This window comes from Antechinus flavipes, chromosome 2 (genome assembly GCF_016432865.1).
Source record: "Antechinus flavipes isolate AdamAnt ecotype Samford, QLD, Australia chromosome 2, AdamAnt_v2, whole genome shotgun sequence".
NCBI lineage: Eukaryota > Metazoa > Chordata > Mammalia > Dasyuromorphia > Dasyuridae > Antechinus > Antechinus flavipes.
Window position 1 is genome coordinate 350,893,024 of NC_067399.1, and position 27,210 is coordinate 350,920,233.

Here is a 27,210-nt window from a genome sequence, read left to right on the forward strand (position 1 = left end):
CATGTCAAACAGTTAAATGTAACTTGGTTTTCCTGAGAGAGAAAAAAAGTCATTCACTTTTTGCTCCGCCAAACAGAGCCTCGAAAGATTTGGGAAAACGTCACATTAGAAACACAAACCATAACACTTTCTAAAGTACAAAGAGCTATAAAATGGTTGCCCCAAAATGCCCCACCTCGCGCACCGGAACAGGCGGGGCCTCAAGTGAAGCTTCAGGTAATGCCAGAAGAGTGGCTTCCGTTTTCGTTCTCTCCTTCCCTCTTGAGCTCACGCCCATGACCACGCCCGCGAGGGCCCGAGGAGTTTTTGCTCTTGGTGGCTTTTTATGCTGCCAGATGCTGCAGTGGACTTCGTACTGAAGCCTCCGGGAGGCGGGGGATGGATGCGGATTTATCGGCTATTACAGTTTATTTCACTAACGCCAGGAGCTCCGCCGTCACCGTTCCGTGTCTCGCCATGAACAAAGATCCCTCGAGGGGAGAAGACGTCTTAGGAGCGGCGACTGCCGTGGCGCGACTCAGGGAGCCGGCAGGACAAGTAGGTGGGGCATGATAGTGGCGGGTGGGCCTTTCACACAGCTGTGCCACCTGGGACGTTTGTTTAGTGGGATTGGTTGAGAGAATTGTACTTGGATTAAGTATTCTTTGTCATTCAAAATCAAATTATCCTTCCTACCCCTCCCAGTTAAGGAATCTGCTATCCATTTTCTGTGAGAACCATTCGCATTCATTTCCCGAAAACCCCTAAGGAAGATGGCTTTCAGAACCGTGCTGCCAGCTTTTCCTTAGTGGGGTTTTGTTGTTTTTCTAAAACTACAAACTCCATGCAAATTTTATTTAATTATATCTTAGTCAAAAGACATAAATGATCATAGTGACCACGTGTCATTGTGGATAGAACGCTGGGCTCGAAATACGGCTTCCTATGATCTTTGACCATGGTGGCTTTCTGGCATGTTTTTCCTCCAACAACTAATTATGACTAATCCTACTAAAATGTTGATGAATAATGGTCTGGTGGTGGTTACACTTTTTCTATTTCTGGGGGGAAAAAGGAGGATTTGAGTTTTTCCCTCTGGGGTATCGTCACTGCTAATTGGGACTAAATGATTTTGTAGAGATCTTTGACTGCTAATATTCTGAGAAAATAATTCAAGCCATATAACTAACTTTCAGAAAGCCACTTCAGATTTTGAGAAGTTACTTTAAAAAGTATTTAAAAAAAAAAAAAAACTTGTGCATAGTTTTATAGAAGGAAGAAACATTTTTGAAATAGGAATTATTAAATTGAACCTGCTTATTATCTCCTTTTAGTGAGAGTGCCTCTACTTTGAATTATCACCATAATAAACTGAACATGTTTGTACTACATTGCATTGCACAAGTTGAGTTTCTGGAAAGGTGGTTTTTTAAACAAATTCAATTATTCTAAATAATATTTTGCAAAACATACTATTTTTATAAAGGATAATTTTTGTAATAGTGATGTGATTTTAAAACCAACATGATGTTGAAGATGTCATGGGAAGAATTCACAATGGCCATTCTCTTTGGCAAAAGTTAGATTTATTTAGGGAAGAGTGTACAGACAAAATTACACCAGGCATGGTAAATATGAAATAAGAGTGGGAGAGCATATAAAGATAAGTTCCTCAGTGGCTCAGAATGGTTTGTTGTAGCATTTTGGTCTCCGGAGTCCCTCCCATTGAACAAGCAATTGAAAGGAGGAGGCACCTTTTGGGATACGTTTGCAAATACCCTTCTCACCTTTGACCATCCTTATTAGCTGAGAGTCTTACATTCTAGAGAACTACTCAAGAAATTGAACTTGGCCAATTAGTATGTAGTTGCCCATATTTGATTGAAGTAGGAAGAAAATGATGTCATGGGAGGATAGCAGGAAGGGAATTTAGGTATGCTCTTGGGTCAGTGCTCAAGGACCTTCTCTCATTCGTCATCCCTTTGTGGCTACTTCTTGAGGCACTTGACTGGCTCCCATCCTTTTAACACTATCAATTTAACAGACCCTTCACTTTTCCCTTCCAATCTAATCATTCTGGATAATGAGTTTTGAACTATCCCCAACTTCCATCTTAAGCCCAGGTGGCTGGCCTATACTTTAACTAATTCTGTGGGCCAGGTGTCACTTCAACTATTTGCATCTCCATTCTGGGTAATGGAGGTATCTAAACTCAATTTCCATCTTCTCAAATCATCATACAACAGAATCCCTAAATATTTGTCTACTTGTTCATGAAGAAAGAAAAATTTTGGCCTTATTAATCCAATATAACAGATCCCTGGCCAGTTAAGAGATAGGTGAATATACTGTGAGGTTAAGGTGAAATTCCTAGGGGAAAATAGATCAGCTCCAAACAGGCAAAGCGGCCCAAAGTAATTTAAAAAAGTAATAAGAAGAGGCAGCTAGGTGGTGCAGTGGATAGAGAACCAGCTCTGAAGTCAGGAAGACCTAAGTTCTGAGTTCAAATGTGACCTCAGACACTTAACACTTCCTAGCTGTGTGACCCTTGGCAAGTCACTTAATCCCAATGGCCTCAGCAAAAAAAAAAAAAAAGAAAGAAAGAAAGAAAGAAAAAGTAATAAGAAGAGTGATATATAAACAGTTACAATGCACTGGGTTCAGATATCGTGTTCCTGTTCAGCGGAGGCCTTCTCAAATGTGATTTAAAGTCTCCCTTATTTTCAACTGTCCACTCTGATAAAGGTGGCATCACAGGTCCTTTTGTTCTGGTGTGGTGTGTCCAGCCTCATTCCTGGGTCTAAGTTGCAGTGTCTGAAGTCAGTATCACCTGGTAGGATCCGTCCCAGCACAGAATAATTTTTCATCCTTCCAGGATCGGATCAAAACCCAATCTCCAACCTGAATTCTATGAACAGGGAAACCTAGGAGGAGTCTGAGCTATTAACCCTTTTTGTTGTAGTTCTTGTAAATGTTGTACAAATGATTTAGCAAATCTCTTAAATAAATCCTTTGTCCCTAAATTAGGGTCCCAGTTTCCATATAAACCTGGAAAGGATGACTGTACAATAATTCATAAGGTAAAAGCCCAATATCTCTATGTTGCTTGGTGCTGATTCTGACCAGAGCAAGAGAAAGGCATTTAGTCCAAGGTAGTTGGGTCTCTAAAGATAATTTAGTCAGTTGCAGTTTTATTTCTTGATTCATCCTTTCTGCTTTTCCAGAAGAGGGAGGATGCCAGTGGGTATGGAGATTCCAAATGATTTCTAAGGCCCTGATCAGATTCTGCAATATTTGGGCAGAAAAATGTGTTCCCTGATCTGTGTCTATCCTCTCTTCCATATCTGGGAATAATTGTTCTAATAAGACCTTACTGTGGAGGCAGTTGCTTGAGTTGAGGGGAATGCCTCCACCTATGAGGTCAGATAGTCCACTATGACCAGCTTTGGAATGGTTTGATTCCCAGAGTTCATACCTCTTTTAGGACCTGGTGTTGAACAGCCTTGTAAGTCCTTTGACAAACGAAGCAGCCATTCACCAGTTGTCGGGCCATTCTCTTTTTCCTTCTGGGTAAAACTGGGAGAGAGCAGATGAGGGGGAAGTACAGGTGTTAAGGCAATTATATGAGTAATCTCCTGGTCTCCAACTTTCTTGGCATCCTCATCTGCTAATCTATTTCCCCTTGCCTCAAAAGAATTTCCCATCTGATGTCCTTTTACGTGTATTACTGCTACATGCCTAGGAGCCAGAATATTTTACAGTATGGTGGATCAGTGATTTACAAACCCTTGTTCTTCCCAAATTTTCCAAATATATGTACCACACTCCAGGTATATTTCGAATACATCGATTCCCATCTTGGTCCCTCAATAACTTCAAAGCTTCATTTAAGGCATATAATTCACAAGTTTGAGCTGACCAATGGGCAGGTAGACTGCCCTTGATACAGTGGAAGTTTTATCTCCATCTACAATAGCAAATCCATTTTTCCTTTTCCCATCTACCAATGACCTTTTCCTATCTAGAAGAGCCATCTATAAACCAATTTATTCCCTCAGGTATTGGTGATCCTTTTGTTTGAAAATTTGTTAGAAAATCAGTTAACTCTAAGCAACAGTGTTCCTTTCCAGGGATGGTTCTGTTCCAGGAGACAAAAAGGAGGTAGAATTAAGATTAAAGCCTGGTCTTCTCTGCCCCCCTCTTATTTGAGCAAGAACTCCCAGAGTCACCCCTCCCTCAACATTGACAAACAAGTGGAAAGATTTTTCCAAAGTGGGGAGAGCCAATACGGGTGGTGAAATTAACAAATTCCTTAAGTCCTCAAACTTCTGATCACTCTCTTGATCCCACATGATAGAATTTGAACTTTCCTCCAGCAGGTACTTATACAAGAGTTTAGTGATAGCAGCATAAGAATTTATCCATGCCCGACAATATCCTACTAACCCCAGAAATTTGCATAGCTCTTTCTTTGTCTTAGGTTTGGGTATATTCCCTCAATTCTAGCAGGGTCCAATCTCTTGCTGCCTTCACTAATCAAATGCCCTAAATATTTCTCCTTCCTCTTCATAAACTACAATTTCTTTTGATACTCTAAACCCCAATCCTCTCAGGAAATTTAATAGACCAATGATATAACCACTATGTATTCCTTTATATCCCCCACTCTTAGTAGATCATCTACAATATTGTACACCCAAGTTCCCATTACTGGTTGGAAATTTGCCATGCAATTTTCAAGGATTTGACCAAATAAATTCCAGGACTCAGTATAGCCTTGAGGCAAGAGGCATCACCTCACTTGCTGCTTCCTGGATCTTCCCATTGGGGCAGCTCCAGAATTCATCCTTCAGATCCAATACACTGAACTACTTAGAACTAGGAATCCGGCCCAGAATGATATATGGGAACCACAGCATGGGAAGAGAACACGATTTTGTTAATCTCCCTGAGATCCTGAACTAACCTGTATTTCCCATCCTTCTTGCTGGGAAGTATGGGTGTGTTGAAGGGTGAAATACAGGGTTCTGTTAATCCTTTTAATAAAAAAGCCAAGGTTTAATTATAATTTTACAGCAGATCACTGAACTTTTACAAATTGTAAAGCACATATGTCCTTGTTTCTCTCTGGAAAAGGAATTAGATCTAAACGAATGGAAATTGGTAGGAGAGGATCTTTGTCAATTCTGTAATAAAAATGGGTCTAACTCAATTTCCAAAGGCATACTTAATACATATAACTTAATACAACCAGCCTTAGGAAATTTTATAAGTATTAAAATAAGGAAAAAGAAGAAACAGCAGCAGGGAGAAGTGCCAACTATACTAGGTGAAAAGGATCAAGAATCAGATAACAATGGAGTTAAGTACAATTCTGAGTATGATACTTCACAGCAGGAGGAATTAGGTCATTCTTATAAGCCTTGTATCACAGGCTGTAAACTTTTCCTTCTTTCTAGTGAAATTGGGTATTGTTTGACTCTTACCACTTCCCTAGGGTCTTTCAATGTGATTTTTATTGTGCTCTGCCTGGATTGTCAGGTCCTACCCAAACCTCAGACTTTATACTAGTCTGCTCTTCATTCATTAATGCCATTCTTTTGGGGTATATGCCGAATCCATGTGGAATCAACACAACTTCTAGTTTAGTTATTAATTCTTTCCCCAGCAAAGCAAGTTTACTTTTGCTTCTGAGCAGAACTCTATCCAATGTTTCCCTTTTTCCCATATATAAGAAAATTTTCTCCTTTAACCCCTGAAATCACCAGTCTCCTTAGATAATTTAACCTCCTCAGGCAAACAAGTCACTGAAGATCTACATCACTCCGTGTCTACTAAGCATAAAAGTCTCCTAGTGGAGTCCCACCCTTAAATTTACCAACTGTTCCAGGTGGGAGTCTTTCAAGACCCCTGATTCCCCTAATCTTCATCAAGCTTAATAAGGAAACATAAACATCCTCTGCTGGGGGCAGTCTTTTTGTATGTGTGCCTTACTTTTTAACATCCCCAACATCTCAAAGGCTTCCTACTGTGGGGGAATAGATAAGGTGAAGAATTTACAGGAATGTATGAATTCTTTTTCTGTATTTTATTATTTCTGTGTCTCCCCTATGACCTGTATAATATGTGCAGGCTCATATCTACTTGAGCCTTGGCCAGCTAGAAACATATTTACTTAACCTGAGTTGATGACATTTATTGGTATTTGACATTTATCGATATTTAGTCTATTAGCTGGACCACTGTCTGCTTGATTAAGCCTGAAGGCCTGACTTTCTGTTTCCTAGAAATCAGGAGATTTCAGGGAAACAGAAACCTTCCATTCCAATCTCCCCGAATAGCAACAACCAATTAGATGCTTCCCCCTCCCCTTCTCAATGCTCTCTTACTTGTGATGTAATTTCTTGTATAAAAGCTATGTATCTTTACTACTTCTTTAACCCTCCTACCGCGAGCTTTCTCTTTCTTATTTTGCAATGGGACGGCTCATCCTCCGGAGGTTTTCAATAAACAACTTTTCTGCCTTCTACTGAGGGATCTCTGAGTAGTCATTTTGGGTAAGGGTCTTCTACGTCCCTCACACTACTGTCAGGAACAGCAAGCCTTCTGTTCCTTCCTGAATCTCTCTGTCTCCTTTCCTTGGGACTTTGTTCTGTCAGTTTGTCTGCGTTCTTTGTTATTCCCTGTATCACTTGGACTAAGATTTTGGCTTTGTGCTTTTGCTTCCCATCATCCCTCCTAATATACGCGTTGGTGGCCTCCTCCAATAGATTGGAAAGGTTCTTTATTATTCCATCCTTCTACTTTCTGTAACTTTCTACTGATATCTGGCCATGCTTTGGTCACAAAGGCAATTTTGAGGTCATGGGGTCAAACCCAGAATACTTTTTTATGCTATCGTTTAGTCTGTTCAGATATTCAGCTGATGACTCCTGTTCTTCCTTTGAATCATCCCAAAGGCCTTTTTCATGTTCTGTGCCTTTGGCACTGCATTTCGAATTCCTTTATTTATCAGTTTTCTAAGATCCCTCATACTTCCCCGATGTATTATGAATCCAATTCGGATCTACTAAAAGGATATTTCTGGTTACCTAGGACCATTTCTGCCACTGAAGGATGTCTCCTGACCCACTCTTTCATAGCTGTTCTTCTAATTAGTTCCCTCTCCTCTTGTGAGAAGAGAGAATTCAAAATAGACATAAGTTCTCTCCAAATAAAAAGATTAGGACTTAGGAATTGATCAAATTGTTCTGCTAGCTCGGTGGGATCTTCTATTAAGGGCCTCATTTCCTTATTAAAGGGAGCTTCTTAGGGGAACATTCACATATCCTATGTCTTCCAGAGCCAAGGGAACTTCTCTTAAGGGATACAATTTAGGACTTGGGGTTTGGGGCTCTGAAATAGGGTAAATTTGGATGTCCCTTTGAATTTGCTCCAATTCCTTCCTTAGTGAAGCAAATGGCCCTGGGGGGGAAAGGAGTTAATTGAATTAACTCCTCCTATGCCCTCAGGGTCCCTTCTCTCCCCCGAGGCTGAAGGAATTAAGTCCTCTTTCAGATCTGGAGGCCAGACAAAACAATACCTTATCCTCTTTTTCTTGCTTTTTCCTTTATATTTAGGCAGTTTGTTCCAATTATTTAACTTAGCTCCCAAGGGACTATCTACTGGTATTTTCTGATCTTTTTTTTTTTTTTTTTTTTTCTCATTTTTCTCTGTGAGGGATGGCTGGGACTGGATCATACTCATTGAATTTGGATGGAATATAAATTCCAAAACGCCCAAACTGTTGCCAGTTGACCTCAGTCACCCAAGAAGGCCTATCCTATCCTGTCCAGAGCACCCCTCCAGAGTCTGTAACTCGATTCAAGGAGTTCACAGGGGACTTACCTCTGAGTTGCTGTGCAGCAAATTGCTTGACTCTATGCTTAAACCAAGCTGGGCAGAATTTTTACTGTAGAGTTTCTCACTTTTGCATTGTCCTGAGTTTCTCCACTTCGGGTCCACTTTACCTTAGGAGCAAGGAGAAGGCCCTCGACGTTGGCGGGGCTGCCTAAATCAAGGCAGGGCACTGCCCCACTAGCACCCAAGAATTTGCCTACTCATCAAGTCATGTGATCCAGACTAGCCTCCAAAACTGTGTGGCTCAAAATGGTGAGGGGTCACCACATAATAAAAAAGCTGGAGAGATCTCTAGGAGCAAAGCAAAAGTTTATTGTATGTTCTCAGGAAAAGCTGGCTTCCCTCCCATTGAGCAAGCAATTGAAAGGAGGAGGCACCTTTTGGGATAGGTTTTATACTTTAAATAGTCCTGGACATAAATACCCTTCCTGCCACTGACCATCATCCTCATTGGCTGAGGATCTTACATTCTAAACGGGGGAACTGCCCAAGAAATTGAACTTGGCCAATAAGTACATGGTTGCCCATATTCGATTGAAGTAGGGAGAAAATTATGTCATGGGAGATTCCTTTTAGCAGGAAGGGAATTTAGATATGCCCTTGAGTCAGTGCTCAAAGACCTTCAGTCCTACTCCAACTCTGAAGTAGATGAAGCCTTATTCGATTTTCACAACTGTCTTGAGAGACCTCACTTCATCTTGTTCAAAACTTATAATGACTCAGTAGAAAGGAAGCATCCCATGAGATTAGGCCATGCTCTTATTTGGTAGGCTAAATCCTAAAAGGATTTAGGATCCTAAAAGAGTTAGCTGTAAGGAAGAGAAGAGAAGTGGGGTTGGGAAACATAGTAGAGTTAGGAGAAAGACCATGTGGCATAGGATATGGGGAAGGAAAAAGACAGCAGAGACCGAGTGTCATATTGGCTGACCCAAAAGGAAGGCAGCAGTCTTGGGATGGCCCAGAAGTATATTTTATAGGGAAATTTTATAGTCAGAGGACATGACTAGGATTTCTGATAGCACATGCCAAGATGAGATTGCTTGAAACCTCTACAGAAAGTATGTCTCAGATGATATAACTTGGATTTCAGATTGGACAGCCTTCCCAGAGGGTAGGGCCTAAAGCTAAACTGAGATCTATCAGTGCCAGCTTTGCTTATTGCCTCAGGGAATCACTTCTTTAGTTTCTCTCCGGCAAAAACACTATTCAGGATCTCATCAATAGGAATTATCATTAATATCTTTAATTTGTAAATTTTTAAAATTTCCATGTTATATTTTGCTGTTTATGATGCATGATGGCTGTAGGTTTGTATAAATTTACTTTGTCTAAGATATATTATTCAGACTGACAAAATGTTAGAATTTGGAGATTTAGTTCAATTCTTCCATGAGAAAGAAATCCTTATATAGCTCAAGTAAAAAAAAAAAAAAAAAAAGGCAGGCAAGACTTTTCTTCAAGATCTACAGTGAAGTTCTTTCCTAATCTTCCACTTTCTAGGCTGTCCAGTCCAGATATGGACTACCTTAATTGTTTAGAAACTTTTCTTCATAGTTTCTCTTTAAGTTCATTCTACTCTAATTGATGAGGTTAGTGGCAGTCAGAGAGTTGTTAAAAATCCCCTTTTGGTCTGCGCAGGTTTTTCATGAAAGAATTCATGAAATCCCGAATTATTAATTGGCAAAAATGAAAGTTTGTTATTGGACAGGAAGCCAGTTTTTCTAAGAGACTGACTTTTATAGTAGCAAAGTCCTATTAGGGAAATGGAGGTTGACACTAAGAAGAGAATGCCTTCTTAGTGGACAGAGGGTTTTCGCAGGCAGCTATGCCAAGGAGAAAGAGAGCTTCCTTGGCAATGGTATATTCCTGTTTTAGGCCTCTGTGAGGAATAAGCTTAGAAATTGCCCTTTAAAAGGAGTCTTGAGGCTTCAGGAAGCCAAGGTTCCCAGGCCTAGAGGCTCATCAATCTCCTATTGGAATTAACAACATTTCAAAGAGGTGCTTTTTGACCAGGATTTCTTTCTTTCTTTCTTTCTTTCTTTCTTTATTTTGAAAAAAATTTCTTTACAACATTATCCCTTGCACACACTCCTGTTCCGACATTTTCCCTCCCTCCTCCATCCCCTCCCCCAGATAGCAAGAAGTCCTATACATATTAAATATGTCATAGTATATCCTAGATACAATATATGTTTGCAGAACTGAACAGTTCTCTTGTTGCACAGGAAGAATTGGATTCAGAAGGTAAAAATAACCTGGGAAGAACAACAAAAATGCAAATAGTTTACACTCATTTCCCTGTGTTCTTTCTTTGGGTGTAGCTGCTTCTGTCCATCATTGATCAATTGAAACTGAGTTAGATCTCTTTGTCAAAGAAATCTACTTCCATCAGAATATATCCTCATACAGTATCGTTGCTGAAGTATATAATGATCTCCTGGTTCTGCTCATTTCACTTAGCATCAGTTCATGTAAGTCTCTCCAAGCCTCTCTTTATTCATCCTCTGGTCTTTTCTTACAGAACAATAATATTCCATAACATTCATATACCACAATTTACCCAAACATTTTCCAATTGGTGGGCATTCATTCATTTTCCAGTTTCTAGCCACTACAAACAGAGCTGCCACAAACATTTTGGCACATATAGGTCCCTTTCCCTTCTTTAGTATCTCTTTGGGGTATAAGCCCAGTAGTAGCACTGCTGGATCAAAGGGTATGCACAGTTTGATAACTTTTGGGGCATAATTCTAGATTGCTCTCCAGAATGGTTGGATTTTGACCAGGATTTCTAATTGAATCAAAGGGTCTGACATCCCTGAAAGATAACTTATCTGGGGGGATATGCCTTCCCGAGGAGGGGTTGAAACTCCAAAATGGATCACAGATCAAAAGGGAACATAGCTTCAGTAAAGGGAACTGTTTCCTTCCCCCTTCATAATGACTGCTGAGGCATTATTTTCTTTGGTGCCAATAGTTTGAATCAGTAAACTTAAAAAAAAAAATTAAATCTTTCTTGATAAATCTCATAGCTCTTTGTAGTCCTTGTTGCTATATATTTTATATATATATATATATACATATATACACACATATATATAATATATGACATAATATATTATCTTTTACTCTTTCTCTAGTTTGTCTCTCTTGATTCATTTTTAATTTGCTTACTTAGGTGCAGTTTTTTCAGTAATTGACAAATGTTCTCTTCAGCTTAAAAAAAAAAAAAAGGCTGATAATGTTGTAAAAAATTACCCTGGCATGGGTTCTGTCGATAAAAAGTTATTATTAAAAAAAAAAAAAGGCTGAGAATGAAATAGGAACTACTTCCTTTTGCAGGACAAATATTCAGAAGTTGCTTTTTATTTATATATTATTTATAGTCTAAGGTAGACTTTGCAAATTATTTTCTTAAAAACTTTAGAATTTTTGTCTTATTTTCTCTGTGATGTAAACATAACACCTATTTACCCACTACCATGGAATTTTGGAGTTTGATGAGACCTAATCCAATCCATATGTGAGAAAATGTCCCATTGAAGCATACCTTAGAAATGACTATCCATTGTTGGGTTGAAGACCTTTTAGGGGAAACCAATTACATCCCAAGACAACCAATTCTTTTAGATATTACTCATTAAGAAGTTTCTCTTGATTAACAAGCCTAAGTTTTCCTCTTTTTGGTTTTACCCAGTGTTTCTAACTCTATTCTCTTTTCCTAAGTCCAATCACCCTTTTACATGATAGTGTTTCATAATACATGAAGACAGTTATCATCCCATTTTAAAGAATCTTCTCTGTTTTAGGCTAAACATTCCCTGTTCTTCCAACTGATACTCATTTAGTATAAATTACCATTCACTATTTTTGCCTTATTGGGGCAGATAGGTGATGAAGTGGATAAAGTGCCAGGCCTGGAGTCAGGAAGTCACCTCTTCCTGAGTTCAAATGTGACCTCAGATACTAGCTTTGTGACCCTGGCAAGTCACTTACCCTTGTTTGCCTCAGTTTCTTCATAATAATAAGTTAATTATTGTCTCTTAGAGCCAAAACTGATGAGATCACACTTCAGACAATGCTTATCCCCTTCCCTTCTTTCCCTCAATTGTAAATGCATGTCTTTATGTGATCTCATTGTCCTATTATACCTCCCCTTTCCTCTTTTTTTCCCACTACTTAATGTTTTTTTCTTTGCTGTCATTACATCAGAGTCCATTCACAGCCACATCCCTCAGTCCATGTAATGCCCCTTTCTGTCTGCTCCAGTGACAGATACAGTTCTCAAGAGTTACAAATATCATTTTCCCATCTAGGGAAATGTAAACAGTTTAATCTTTAAATAATATATATTTTTTTCTATTTAACTTTCAATGCTTTTCTTGAGTCCAGTGTTTATAGATTAAATTTTGTTTAGTTTTTTTTTTTTTCCAATAGAAATGATTGAAAGAGGGTCTGCTAGGTGGCGAAGTAGGATAGAGCACCAGTCCTGAAGTCAAGAGGACCTAAGTTCAAATCTGGCTTCAGACACTTAACACTTTCTAGTTGTGTGACCCTGGGCAAGTCACTTAACCCCAATTGCCTCAGCAAAAAAAGAAAGAGAGAAAGAAAGAAATGACTGAAAGTCTCTTACTTCATTGAAGATTCATTTCTTCCTCTGAAAGGTAATGCTGCGTCTTACTGGGTAATTAATTCCTGGTTGTAACCCAAGGTCCTTTGCCTTTCAGAATATGGTATTCCAGGCTCTCTGATCTTTTATTGTAGGGGCTGCCAGATCCTTGGTAATCCTGATTATTGCTCCTTGGTATTTGAATTATTTTTATTCTGTAGCCTATAGTATTTTTAACTTGAGATTGTAGTTTTGGAGTTTTGCAGCAGTGTTCCTTGGGATTTTCTTTGTGGGATTTCTTTCCAAAGAGTCTTTCAATGAATATTTCCCCCTCTGTTTCTAGAATATCAAGGCAGTTTTCCTTACTTATATCTTGAAGAATGCTATCCAAGTTCTCTTTTTGGTCATGGTCTTCAGGTAGGCTGATAAGTTTTAAGTTATCTCTTCTGGATCTTATTTTCCAGATCAACTTTTGCCAATGAGGTATTTCACATTTTCTTCCATTTTTTTTCATTCTTTTTAGTTTGTTTGATGCTGCTTCCTAGTCATTAACTTCCATTTGCCCAGTTCTAGTTTTTAATGTAAGATTTTCTTCAATTAGCTTTTGTATATCTTTTTCCATTTGGTTAATTCTACTTTTTAAGGAGTTGATTTCTTCAATTTTTTTCCTTCCTTTTCCAAGCTGTTGACTCTCATGCATGTCTCTCATTTTTTTCCTTCTACCTTTTTTATTTTAAAGTCTTTTACCATAGTAGCTTTCTGTGTTCAAGATTCTTTTCTATTTCTTATTCATTTTCTTTCCTTGTATTTGCAAGGGTAGCTTTGCCTCCTCTTTTCAGGAAATAGCCTGATTCCCTAAAGTTTGCCTTCTGACTTGGGACTAGAAGCTGCCCATCTATTCCTCTATTGAGCAGGATTAAGGTCTTAGTTGCTGTTTGCTGCGATAAGACCCTCTCACTAGCTTTCCCAAAGTCTGTCTGAGCTGGGCTGAACAACCTTTTTTACTCCCCAGTGAGAATGATATTTCTTGAAGTTTTTCCAATCTGTCTTGAGCTGGAGAGTGGTGTCATTCTGTCAGACTCTGTTCAGAGGCTTGGTTTCATGTGGTTTTCAGGGGAAACTGCAAGAGCTAGCCATCTTGGTTCCATCCCTCCACTCTCACCCCCTAAGTTCAATTTCCTCACCTTTAAAATGAATTGGCGGAGGAAATGGCAAATGGGATCAAAAGAGTAGCACACCACTGACAGTTGAACAATAACCTGCTTTTCCACTGTCCTGCCTAAACTGAAGTTCCCAGAACTGAACACAGTACTCTTGGAAGCTGTGCTTCTTTTATTACCACCTAAAATCACAGCTTTTTTACATTAACATTTTAGAGGCCAGTTGACTTACTGAACTCCTGGAAATTTTTTTTTTAAAACTGTCTAATTATACCTCTTCTATCTTATACTTTTGAGGATGAGATTTTTTTCCCTTAACTCCAAGCATAATACTTATATTTGAATTTAAATTCAGTAATTTCAGCCCAATGCTCTAGTCTGCTAAGAACTTTTTGGATGCAGACTATGTAATCTAGTATTTTGTTTTTTCTTCCCCACTCTGTGTCATCTGCCAGTCTTGATAAACATAGCATCTATTCCTTTATCCTAATCCTTGATAAGAATACTGAACAGCACCAAGCCAAGAATAAATCATTGTAATGGTCCCCTGGAGATTTCTTGCCACTTTGACATGAATCAATAAGCATTTATAAAAAGGTGTTGATGATAAAATAGAACCTATTAGCAAGGGAGTACAGTCTAAGGAGGAGATAAGTATACATACATATAATAAATTTAAAGAATTTTAAAGAAGAATATAATTTGAATTCAGTTTCACTCAGCAAGAATTTATTACGTGCCTCCTGTATGACAAGCACTGTTCAAGACTAGTAATGCAAAGAGGAAACTAAAACAGTTTCTTCTTAAGGAGCTTGTTTTCTACCTAGAGAAATAACAGAACACAGAATAAATTTAAAGAGAAAAATACATATTAAGCAAGTAATGATTATTCTCTAAGGACTAATTATTGAATTAGTTCAGAATTCTCCTAATTTTGCTGTCTCTACCTATATCTTTCATCTTTTCCATAAGAATAGCATTAGACATTTCCAAAAATGTAAGTTAACTTTATTATTCTTAGGATCATACATTTCCAGGTAGAAGAGATCTCAAAGACTGATAGTTCAATCCAATCCCATCTTAAAGATGAGGAATTTGAAAAAAGTTAATTAATTTTATAAACAGTCGGAGGCAGGATTTGATGAGAATCCATTACTCCTTTTCTTTTATTGTGCCTGCATCTCTTATCTGCCACATTGCTAAAGGTGTTATTATATTTATTTTGTTATGCTATGTTTCTTTGTTAAGAGGATTCAGTCAAGAGGAATATATGTAGTGCCTTTTTAAAACAAAATACATAAAATAACTTTCAAAAATAGAATGAGTTACTTCTGAAATCTTATTTCAGATAAAGGAATGTATCTCATAACTTAGTTTTACTAAAAATGGTATTGATTCCAAGAACTCTGATTAAGGGAGTCAGAAACAAGATAAAAAATAAAATTAGATCTGAGTCTCTCACCAGGCCAGCATGCCATTATATATGATTAAGGAAAAACCTGTTGAATTTGAATAACTCTTGAAGAATAATTCTATTATCTTGTGGTAGTTTAAATTTCAATAGTAAAATTAGCACTTTAAGAAGTAAGAAAAGTGGATTTACAATAAATCTAAATATAAAGCGAAATATTAGTTGACATTTCATCTTGTAATTTATTGGGATTAGAATTTTTATCTTGGACTCTTAGCCATCTTTTGATTGGAATTTGACTTGATTAGAATATATTATTCATATCTGAAATTTTCAGAAGTTTATATTAAGCCAAATGTTGTTTAAATCCAAAAAAATGAAAATTATTTTGTAAAACTGCTTCAGTTTAGATAAAATTAATGTATTTTAAAATGTATAAGTACTGTATGTGAAATTAGTACATTTTCTGTGCTAATTTCTTTTCTATTTTTACTAACTTTGTGATATATATCTTTTTAATTCTTGTGAGTAGGGATTTTTCACTGGTTTTATCCCCAACATATAAACATTTAGTACAGTGCTTGGCACAATCAGCAAGTATTTGTTAAACAACTATTGATTCTTTTTTCAATGCAACTTAAACGTGTCAGCCAGGGTTAGGATGCAAAAAATGTGAAATCTAAGCATTTTACATTCTCACTGTTAGAAACTATTAGTATCAACTTACATAGGTTATCAGAAAAACACTTAGAAAAAGTGTTTCCTTGTAAACTGAGTGGATACCCATGAGTTGGAGATTAGTTGAATAAATTATGGTATATGAGTGCTATGGATTATTGTTCTATAAGAAACAATAAGCGGGATGATTTCAGACTCCTGTCACATGACAGGAGTGACATGTATGAATTGATGCTAAGTGAAATGAGCAAATCCAGGAGATCATTTTACACAGCAATAGCGATATCATATGATGATCGGTTCTGATGGACATGGCTGTTTTCAACAATGAGATGATTCATACCAGTTCCAATGGTCTAATGATCAAAAGAGAACACATGCAGAGAGAATTCCCAGTAGGAATTGAGTGTGGTTCACAATATGGCATTCTCACTCTTTTTGTTGTTGTTGGCTTGCATTTTATTTTCTTCATCATGTTCTTTACTTTAATTTTCCTTGTACAAAACAAAACTAATGCAAACAAGATTAGAAGGGAAGCAACAAACTGGGAAAACATCTTTACAGTTAAAGATTCTGATAAAGGCCTAATTTCCAAAATATATAGAGAATTGACTGTAATTTATAAGAAATCAAGCCGTTCTCCAATTGATAAATAGTTAAAGGATATGAACAGACAATTTTCAGATGATGAAATTGATTTCACTCCTATGAAAGAGTGTTCAAAATCACTATTGATCACAGAAAAATGCAAATTAAGACAACTCTGAGATATCACTACACACCTGTCAGATTGGCTAAGATGACAGGAAAAAATAATGATGAATGTTAGAGTGGATGTGGGAAAACTGGGACACTGATGTATTGTTGGTGAAGTTGTGAATGAATCCAACCATTCTGGAGAGTAATCTGGATTTATACCCCAAAAGTTATCAAACTGTGCATACCCTTTGATCCAGCAGTGCTACTAGTGGGCTTATACCTCTAAGAGATACTAAAGAAGGGAAAGGGACTTGTATGTACAAAACGGTTTGTGACAGCCCTGTTTGTAGTGTCTAGAAACTGGAAAATGAATGGATGCCCATCAGTTGGAGAATGGTTGGGTAAATTGTGGTATATCAGTGTTATGGAATATTATTGTTCTGTAAGAAATGACCAGCAGCATGAATACAGAGAGACTTGGAGAGACTTACACGAACTGATGCTAAGTGAAATGAGCAGAACCAGGAGATCATTATATACTTCAACAACAATACTGTATGAGGATGTATTCTGATGGAAGTAGATCTCTTTGACAAAGAGAAGATCTAACTCAGTTTCAACTGATTAATAATGGACAGAAGCAGCTACACCCAAAAAAGACCACTGTGGAATGAATGTAAACTGTCTACATTTTTATTTTTCTTCCCGGGTTATTTCTATCTTCTGAATCCAATTCTTTATGTGTAACAAGAGAACTGTTCGGTTCTGCATGCATATATTGTATCTAGGATATACTATGACATATTTAACATGTAAAGGACTGCTTGCCATCTAGGGGAGGTGGTGGAGGGAGGGAGGGGAAAAATTGGAACAGAAGTGAGTGCAAGGGATAATGTTGTAAAAAAATTACCCTGGCATGGGTTCTGTCAATAAAAAGTTATTAGAGAAAAAAAATTTTTTTTTCTTGTACAGCAAGATAATTGTATAAATATTTAACATATTTCTACTATGCCATCTAGGGGAGGAGGATGGGAGAAAAGAGGAAAACACAAGGTTTTGCAAGAGCTAATGTTGCAGAATTATCTATGGATATGTTTTGTAAAATAAAAAGCTTTAATAAAAAGACAAAAAAGAAAAAGTGTTTCCTTATAAATATATTTTCTGGGTTTTTTGAAATTTTTCTTTTCAGATCAAATGAAAATAACTTAAATTCAGTTTCATTTAACAAGAATTTATTAAGTACCAAGCAAGACTAGTGATGCAAAGAGAAAACTATAAAACAGTCTCTGTTCTTAAGGAGCTTGTTTTCTACCTAGAGAAAAAAAAATTTAATTGGGGGTGGGGATTAAGAGAGGGAGGATCAGAAAAAAACCCATGTGTTTTTACCATGGAATCTACACTTTGCTTTAAAGGAAAAAATGGATTCCAGGAGACATTCCAGTCCCATGCAAAGGCACAAAGACAGGAAATAGAATATCCATTATGGGGATTAGAACAGTACATGGGGGTGGGGTGGGGGTGAGAAAATTGTAAGAAGCCTCGAAATGTAGAAGGGGAACAGGTTGTAAAGAGGTTTGAATGCCATACTTTATTTGATCGTAATAGATGATAGAGAGTCACTAGAGTTTAATGAGTAGGAGGAACACGTTCCAACCTTTTGTTTAGTAAAAATAATTTGACAGCTAAGTGGAAGATAGATTGGATGGGAGAAACTTGAGGAAAATTGACCAACCAGGTATGTGTGATGATGTGTAATTGACCAACCAGGTATGGTCTATGTCAGAGTGATTGCAATTTCAAAGGAGAGAAGTTGTACCTGAGAGATACTGCAAAAGTAGAATCACCTAGATTTAGAACACTTTGTATGTGAGAAAGAGAGAGGGAGGAAGGAATTCAAGATGGTACTTTTGTTGTGAGCCTGGTGATTGAGAAGGTGATAGTACCCTTGACAGCAATAGGAAATTTATTAATGAGAAAGTATGAGGGAAAGTGATGTGAAATATCTCTGGAAAGTGATTGGAGCCAGATTTTAGAAGGCTTCAAATGTCAATCTGAGGCATTAACATTTTATTCTAGAGGCAGTAGGGAGTTTAGTGATTAGACCTGTGCCTTGAGAGTATTCCCCTGATAACTGTCTGGAGAATAGTGACAAGAAGACCAATCTGCAGGCTATTGCAATTATTTAGGTAAGAGATAAGTTCTTAAATAGAGGGCTAGATGTGTACATGTGTTGTAGAGGTAAAAGTGATGAGGTTTGTCAATTCATTGGATAAAGAGGGATGAGTAAGAATGTTAATGTTAAAGTTGGAAATCAGGGTAACAAGTTAGAAGGACTTAAAGGTGGTGGTACCATTGAACTTAAAAAGTTTCCAAAATTAACTCAGTCCAAAAACATATTTTTGTTTTCTAGTGATCTAGTGATTTTATCAGCAATCTCTTAATTTCCAAATCCTCAATGTTCTTTTCTCAATCTTCATTCTCTTTAATTCTCTACATTTGAAAAATATTTCCTTTATTCAATTCCCTTAGTATGTTTCACTTTTTAGCTTAAGAACTATGATTTATAGTACTTTAAAAAAAACTGAATTTATGCATGATGACTAGGACTCAGATTCATATTTTTTCCTTTATTTCCTTCTAGCTTATTTTTCAAGTTCAATTTATTCCTAATCCTAAAAAAAAATTATCAAAATTTGATCATCATTTGAAATAAGTTAGTTTCTGGTTTTTGCTTGTCTTTTTTGTCTCTTATTATTAAGAGAGAAATGGTGGAATGGGAGAAGCCCTACTCTGAGGAGGAGATTATCATTTTCTTGTCCAGTGCTGGCTCTCATACTAATTGACTTTCTACTTTTCAGTCTCTGAAATGATAATGGGAGCATAGATTTAGAGCTCAAACTATCTTTTCTTATGGGTCTTCAGTGTCAATCCCATAATTTTATAAAGGAGGAAATTGGTCCACAGAGGTAAATTGAGGGCTTGGTTCTTATTTTCTTTGGGCAGAACTCTTAATTACAAACATTGGAAGGAAAAACCCTCATATACTATTATCTTTTTTTGTATGTTACAGATACAAATGAATTGTGATGGAAACTTTGAAAATGTAGAGCTAGGTGTCATAGGGAAAAAAAAGAAAATTCCAAGACGGATCATTCACTTTGTCAGTGGTGAAACCATGGAAGAATATAGCACTGATGAAGATGAAAATGATGGTAAAGAGCAAAGAGATCTTTTATCTACTATTGATCCGGTAGGTTTGTTACTTACTGTTTTTATTATTTTTTCTTTTACTCAGATAAATGTCGTAAAAGGGTCTATTAGGCCTTCTCATGTTTATATTGTAAATATTCATGACTGTTAGGTTTGTGTATATGTAGTTTTGAGAGAGAGTATATATGCTCAGTAGAGTGTTGTACTTGGAGTGCCTGCTGTGACATTTCATAACTATATAATTATGAGCAAAGTAATGTAACATCTTAGAGACTTAGTTTCCTTCTTTGAAAAATAGTGAGGATTACTATTTCTAGTGACCATCTTTCTAATTTAGTTCTTAAGATTGTTGTGAGACTCAAATGAGAAAGTGAATATAAGCATTTTGCAAAATCAGTTATTAATGTTGTCTTTAGAAGTTGGTTTATATGCTTTACATTATATGGAAACTTTATATATAGCAATATTAATATCAAAGGTTCTTCAAGTGTCTTACTGGAAAATCAAATAACTAGTGATTATATGAAACTCTCTGCTAACAAGTATGTCAAGCTGTTCTTTGGTTTGTACATATTTTTGGAAATGAGATAATAGGTCTTATAGTTCTTTTGTCTTTCTGCAAGTTTATATGTCACAATAACACAGATAACCTAAACACAGGAACAATGATGAATAAATAATTTACTTATAGAGAATCCTTACTTATAGCTACTGTGATAAGTATTTTACAGATATTTTCTTTGATTCTCACAACAGTGTCGGGAGATGGGTGCTATTATTTTCCCCAAGTTACACTTAAGAAAATTGTGGCAAATGGAGTATGAAGCTGATCATCTTGACTCCAGGCCCACAGTTCTATCTACTGTACCACCCCAAGTTATAACCTCTTTATATAGAGATAAATCGCCCTGAACAGTCTGTGTTCTACTTTTATGCACTATAAGAATCTAGAACTTTTCTCAGCCTTTTCCAAATGAGCTGAAGTGGTAATTAATGTGAAAAGAAAATCTGTGAACAAGATAAATTAAGATTAACTTTTTTCTTTTCATTAATTACTGAATTTATCACAAGTAATTGACCCCTTAAGATCATTTGAATTATAGATTGAGAGCTGCAAGAATCCCCAAAGGCCACCTATTCTAACTTGTTCATTTTTCAGATGAGAAAATTAGGGCCCTGAAGAATTTATGTGACGAGAGTTCACATGAATTGTCCAAGGTCTGCTAAGTGGCAAAATGCATTTGACTTCAAATCCAGCATACCTTCACCTATATCATGCTGTTTCCAAACAATAAAATTGTAGTTGGTATATGGACCAACTCTCATCTGTGACACATTTTTACCTTCACTTTCAAACATTCTTAGTACTTCAAAACAGATCTCTCCTTCTACCCTTTGAGGTGACCTTTATTATGACCACAGAGGGCAGAGTCCTCAAAAATAGAGATTTTTCACTATTTTACAGGTCTGCTGTAGTTTGGGTAGGGAGACATTAAAGATCTTCAATTCCAATTCCAGAGTCGATTTTAGACAAATTAGACTTTACTGTATAATAAGCTATACAGCAAACTAGTTTCAATAATGTATCTCTAGAATTCACCTAATAAAAAACTATGAAGGTTTCAAGACTATTGGAAATTTTTGTAATTTTTCTTCTTGAGTTAGGAATACTTGTTTTCTTGTTACAATTTTGAATGCATTTAATGAATGAGAAAACTAATTTCTAATAGGGAGACAACTCATATAGAAGGTTCATAATTCAAATCAAGTGGAGAATTTCCCTGGTTCTTAAATTGAAGTGCAGGAGAATCTGAAAGTACATCTTTTAAAATGTCATTTCCACTGATAAAATTTTATCAGTTTTTAATGTTTAACCATCTGACAATGGCAAAATATTTGAGGACAAGAACTTTCTTCAGTAATAGTGAGAGCAAAAGCACCAGCAGAACTAGTGGTATCTTCGCTGTGAGTATTTCCACAGATGTTGCCAGACAGGGCAGACCGACCAGTTCTGTTCTGAGAGGGACTACTGTTCCTAAGGCTATTGGTTCAGGGTTCAGAGGTATCTCCATGGAATCTGAAGGAAGTGTGGTAGGGTGATGGTAGTAGTTTAACTTGCCTTCCTTGTGTTCCCTTTGAGTGCCTTGAATCTTCATCTAGGTAGGCTATCTAATTATAAAATATAGTTCTGAATTTATCTAAGCTGTTTTTAAGTAGAGCCAATAGCATTTAGTAATGTGGGGATGAAAGAGAGGAAGAGCTTTAATGATGGAAAAATGATTTTAAATTTAATAGAAATAATGTAGGAATGCATTAGGTTTTAAAGAGAAAATAATATTTCAGGCATGTCAGTTTTGAGATGGGATATCTTAGTAGAGGTGATTATTGGGCATTTGCAAATGAAATTTGAGAGAAGTATTGGATGGAGGTAGAGATTTGGAAGCTGTTTTGAGTTCAGGTGATCATTTGAATTATGTAAGACTATAAAGAGGAAAGAAAAGAGCAAAGAACTAATATTTAATGGAATGCCTACATTTGAGAAACTAAAAGAAAAAGGTAGGTGTAGAGATGTGAGAATCAGAGGAAGGGCATTAACCTGAGGAAGGAGAGGTATGATTAATCCCAAGTACCAAAGTCTTTAGAGAAATCAAGCAGGATAAATAAAGGGAAAAAACTATTATATATGGCAATCCTGAGGAGTGTCTCACTATTTTGTTAGTTGTGAAAAAAGCCAGTTGCAGTACAATACACAACAAGCAATTACTGTGTCTCTTATGTATAATCTTAGCCGCTGAAGGAGATAAAAAGTTTAGATAAGACAGTCTTTTCTCTGTAATAGCTTACTTGTTAAAGAAATGAATAAGATGAAGTCATTTTTGTATAGGAAATTTTTTTTTATAAGTTTAGCAAAGGAGAGCAGAGTTCTACAGAATCTTTTGAGAAAGGGTAGTTCAAAATTTTTTTTAAAAGATATGAAAAGTGAAATATGTTTGTAATCTCTGAAAGATTTTAAGTTAAGGGAGAATATTTTATCTTTTTTTTATTTTATCTTTTTATCTGTAGCCCCTAGCATAGTGCCTTGCCTGGCTCTTAATAAATGTTTGTTGAATTTATTTCAATTTGTAGGTAGAGGAGGAGAGATTGAAGCTGGAAGAAAGAAAAGGGATGATGGATGGCTCAGGGTCTTGAAGGAGGTAGGAAAATGGGGCCAAGGGCAAAAATTATTTTGTAGTGATAACCTAAACACTAGTTTTACTAATTTAGCAAGTCAGTATAAATGCTGGAGGAACAAAAAGAAAACAGTAGCATTGTATAAGGAAGGATATAATATTATAATGGGCCAGAACTCTGAAACAAGGATTCTTACAAGATGTGAAATCAGTAGAATTGATAAGACAATGGTTATCTAGTTTAGCATGGTGATTAATAGTTCTCTAAGTTCAGTATGATTAATTTAATCTTACAACAAATAATGGTTTCCTAGTGATATAATGATTGGTTTATACTCGACATAGAGCATATAAGCTGGGATTCAGAACCAGAGAGGACAAGAGGACTGGAGGCAGGAGCTCAAGCTCTTGGAGCCAAGGAGAACCAGATTCATTCATCCCATTTCACACCATCTTGGTGGCAGGGCTCTCCTCTTTAGCTTCTCCACTCCAAAAGGCCTCTAAGAAAGCTAGCCCAGGCTCCAGGAAAGTAGACAAGATTGTGAAGGAGATAATAAAGGATTTGGATTTTAACACCTGGCTGTTCTCATGGTGATTACTTGGCTTAAACGAAGGCTGCCCCAGACCTCCAGAAAACCATTAACAACACTATATTTTTGGCGCCCAACAGAGGGGTAAGGACCTAAATCTATAACCCAGAAATTAGGGTGAGTACAAAAACAGACAAGAAGGAAACTTTTTAAGGGCTACAGTAGTGTTTCAGTAGAAATGGGACAGATTTTTAGAAAGGAGCCTTTTCTACCTCAGGAAAATGTGTAGAGAGCATGGTTAAACTCATAAAAAATCAAGGTTTAATGTAACTTGGGAGCAGATCATTGAACTTTTAGAAACAATGCATTACACATCTCGTTGGTTCTCAAAGGAAAAAGAATTAGATCCAGAGGAATGGAAATTAGTAGGAGGACAATTAAGCAAATATTACAATGATAATGGTACAGATTCAATTCCTAAAGAAACCCTCTATACATATAACTTAATACAATTGGCTTTAGTAAATTACATAAGTATTATAATAAGAAAAAAGAAGAAAGAACAGGACGGGGAGGATACTGACAAACTAGGTGAAAAGGATGAAGAATTAGACAAGAAAGGAGTTAAGTACAATTCTGATGAAATTAAAGAATGTGGTGCTTCACAGCAGGAGCCATTAGGGCATTCCCCAACTCCTGGCCTACCCCCCTCAATATTCACCCATTCAGGGTGGAGGGAAAAGGAAGAGGGGGAGGGGCAGCACCACCCATGCAGGAGCTTTGTCCACCCCCTATGATAAGATTCTAAAAGCACTAGTTAAAGCTAAAAAAGAAGGACAGGATATGTCTGATTTAATAGAAGCATACTCTGTGATTGAAGAATTTGATTCTTCAGGTCAACAAAGGAGAAAATCTACTCCTTTTGATCTAGAAATTATTAAAAAGGGTTGCATCTTTATAGGGCTACATCATCTTATGTTAAGTTGGTATTAGAGAATTTGATTTATGAAATTTTAATCCTTAGTGATTGGAAATCTATAGCAAGGACGTGTTTGGAACCTGGACAAAACTTGTGGCTTTCTGAATACAGTGATCTATGTAGGATACATGCCCAATGAAATAGGCAAACTGGAATTAATATACAAATCATGTTTGACCAACTAGCAGGTAAAGGACAGTATGCAGATGCATTGCACAGATTAATTACCCCATAGCAGCATATGAGCAAATTGCTTCTGCTGCTATCAAAGCATGGGGCTCCCTCCCAAGAAAAGATGGAAGGTCAGAAGCCTTCATGAAAATAGAGTAAGGTCCAAAGAACCCTTTGCTGATTTTGTGAGATATCTGCAAACAGCTGTCAAGTGAACTATTGGTGGAAATGCAGCTACAGGAATTTTAAGACAATTCGCTAGGGAAAATCTAATGATGTTTGTAAAAGAATTATTCTTGGACTACACAAGGATGCTCCTTTAGAGAAGATCATAAGACGCTATGCCACAGTGGGCACAACTGCCTTTTATACCTAGGCTATGATGCTGAACATGGGAAAGCAGGATCCCTCTTGGCAAGGGACTCCCAGAGACTCTTCAATGCTTTTAATGTGGTAAAGTAGGGCATCTGAAAGCTTAATGTAGGCATAGAGACAGATTTAGAAGACAGAGTGAGAGAAAACCCCAAAAACTATGTTCAGAATTCAATAAAGACTTCCACTAGGCCTCAGAATGTAGATTGACCCGGGGAAATGAGAGGCAGGGCCCAGCTCCAAGATCTCAAAGAAAAAATAGGGCATGATGGCAGCTGAGGTTACACCCAGAAAGTCTTTAGAAGTTCAGGACTCTTGATTCTTCTTGTGCAGCAAAATAACTATATGGACATGTATATATATATTGTATTTAACTTATACTTGAACATATGTAACATGTATTGGTCAACCTGCCATCTGGGGGGAGAAAGTGGGGGGAAGGAGGGAAAAGTTGGAACAAAAAGTTTTGCAACTGTCAATGCTGAAAAATTACCTATACATATATCTTGCAAATAAAAAGCCATAATAATAAAAATAAATAAATAAAAATAGAAGTTCAGGACTTTGATATGATCGATCAGCAGAGAAGCAATCCGATGGGAGAAAGGGATTACAATTGGAGAGAATACAGGCTTTTTAATCCAACAGAAGAGCAGTGTCCAGTGCAAGCAGCTCCAATGTTATTGCCAGGTAATGAAGAAAGATCTAGAAAGTGGTGAATGGAAGGGATTAGATAGGGTAACTTCTTGGGAGAAAGGGTTTGCTTGTATCTCCACAGATGGAGAAGGAATCAGATGGGTGCCAACGAGCTGTATTCACTTGTCCATCAGAGAGAGAAAGAAAAAGAGAAAAAACCTTGAAACAAAGGAGAAGACCTAAGAAACATCTGACACTGAAAGAGCATGGCTGATAATGAGGCTGTTTACAGAACCTTAAAACCAGCAGGAATCATTGGATTCCTTGAGATGAAAAATTGTTGATAAGACTGTTGCAGAATTTCAAAATTTGCAGGAATCATTGGATTCCCTGAGATATGATAAGACTGATATAGGACTTCCAAAATCTCCAGGAATCATTGGATTCCTTGACACATGATGCGACTATTGCAGAACTTCAAAACTTGCAGGAATCATTAGATTCCCTACACATATGAAGTAATGGACAATAGATTCCTTTTAATCTATTTCTAGGACTTATGGACATGTATAATTCCTCATGGTTTTTCATGTTGTTTGTAATACCTCCCATGTTGATGGATTTATGTATACCTATTTCAAGTGAGAAACCTGCTAATGTGGTTTGATTCCCCATTTCCCTTTGGTTTTCATCTTCTGGAGACACCAGGGAGGGCGTGATCATCTCCTTTTTTGGTGTTTTCACCTCTTTTTTGAGGAGGGAAAGTGTGATCACCTCCTTTTTGGGGTTCTCACCTCCTTGAGAAGTCAGGGAGGGTGTGATCACCTTATGTTCTAAAACAAAAGAAAGCAGATGTTATGGGCCAGAATTCTGAAACAAGGATTCTTATAAGATATGAAATCAGTAGAATTGATAATACAATGGTTATCTAGTTTAGCATGGTGATTAATAATTCTCTAAGTTCAGGATGATTGATTTAATCTTACAACAAATAATGGTTTCCTAGTGATACAATGATTGGTTTATTCTCAATGTAGAACATATAAGCTGGGACTCAGAGCCAGAGAGGATAAGAGGACTGGAGGCAAGAGCTCAACCTCTTGGAGCTAAGAAGAGCCAGATTCGTTCATCCCACCTTGATGGCAGGGCTCTCCTCCTTAGCTTCTCCACTGAAACCAAGACTCCAGAAGGCCTTTAAGAAAGCTAGCCCAGACCCCAGGAAAGTAGACAAGATTGTGAAGGAGATAATAAAGGATTTGGATTTAATACCTGGCTGTTCTTGTGGTGATTACTTGGTTGAAATGAAGACTGCTCCCAAGACCTCCAAAAACGAACTAAGAACACTACATAATTTATTCAGAATGTATTTTGATATAGGTGAAACCAAAATAAGAAAATGTTAATGAGTACCAAGTATCTGAAATCAAATTTGAACTCGGATCCTCCTGAGTTCAAGGTTGCTGCTCTAACCACTGTATCAGCTAGCTGCTCCTAAAATGTACAGTTTTCAGATCTATTTCTTTCTCAAAACTGAATTTGATCAATAAAATCAGTTATAGAAGACATTTTATCCTGAATAGTTTTCCTAAATTAAAACTTAATAGATGTGCAAGGCATTGTACTGGGATACAAACATCAAAAAAATAATGTTTGTTGAATCTAGACTTGGAAGGGGCCTCTTTGCATCTAATCCACCCTATATCTAAA

At 36.9% G+C, this 27,210-nt stretch overlaps 2 protein-coding genes across 3 annotated transcripts in view; both read left to right on the forward strand.

Annotated features, from left to right (window-relative positions):
* Window positions 1-27,210, forward strand: part of SRP54 (signal recognition particle 54) — a 135,605-nt gene that overhangs the window by 78,323 nt on the left and 30,072 nt on the right. The window lies entirely within an intron of this gene.
* FAM177A1 (family with sequence similarity 177 member A1) lies at window positions 271-26,769 on the forward strand. Of its 2 annotated transcripts, XM_051978051.1 has the most exons (4): window positions 272-537; window positions 19,506-19,685; window positions 22,772-22,839; window positions 26,541-26,769. In XM_051978051.1, the coding sequence occupies exons 1-3, from the start codon at window positions 379-381 to the stop codon at window positions 22,832-22,834; spliced, it is 402 nt and encodes a 133-aa protein (XP_051834011.1). In that variant the 5' UTR covers window positions 272-378; the 3' UTR covers window positions 22,835-22,839; window positions 26,541-26,769. The 2 variants fall into 2 exon arrangements, with proteins under 2 accessions (XP_051834012.1, XP_051834011.1); XM_051978052.1 differs by lacking the exon at window positions 22,772-22,839 and having other exon boundaries at window positions 271-537.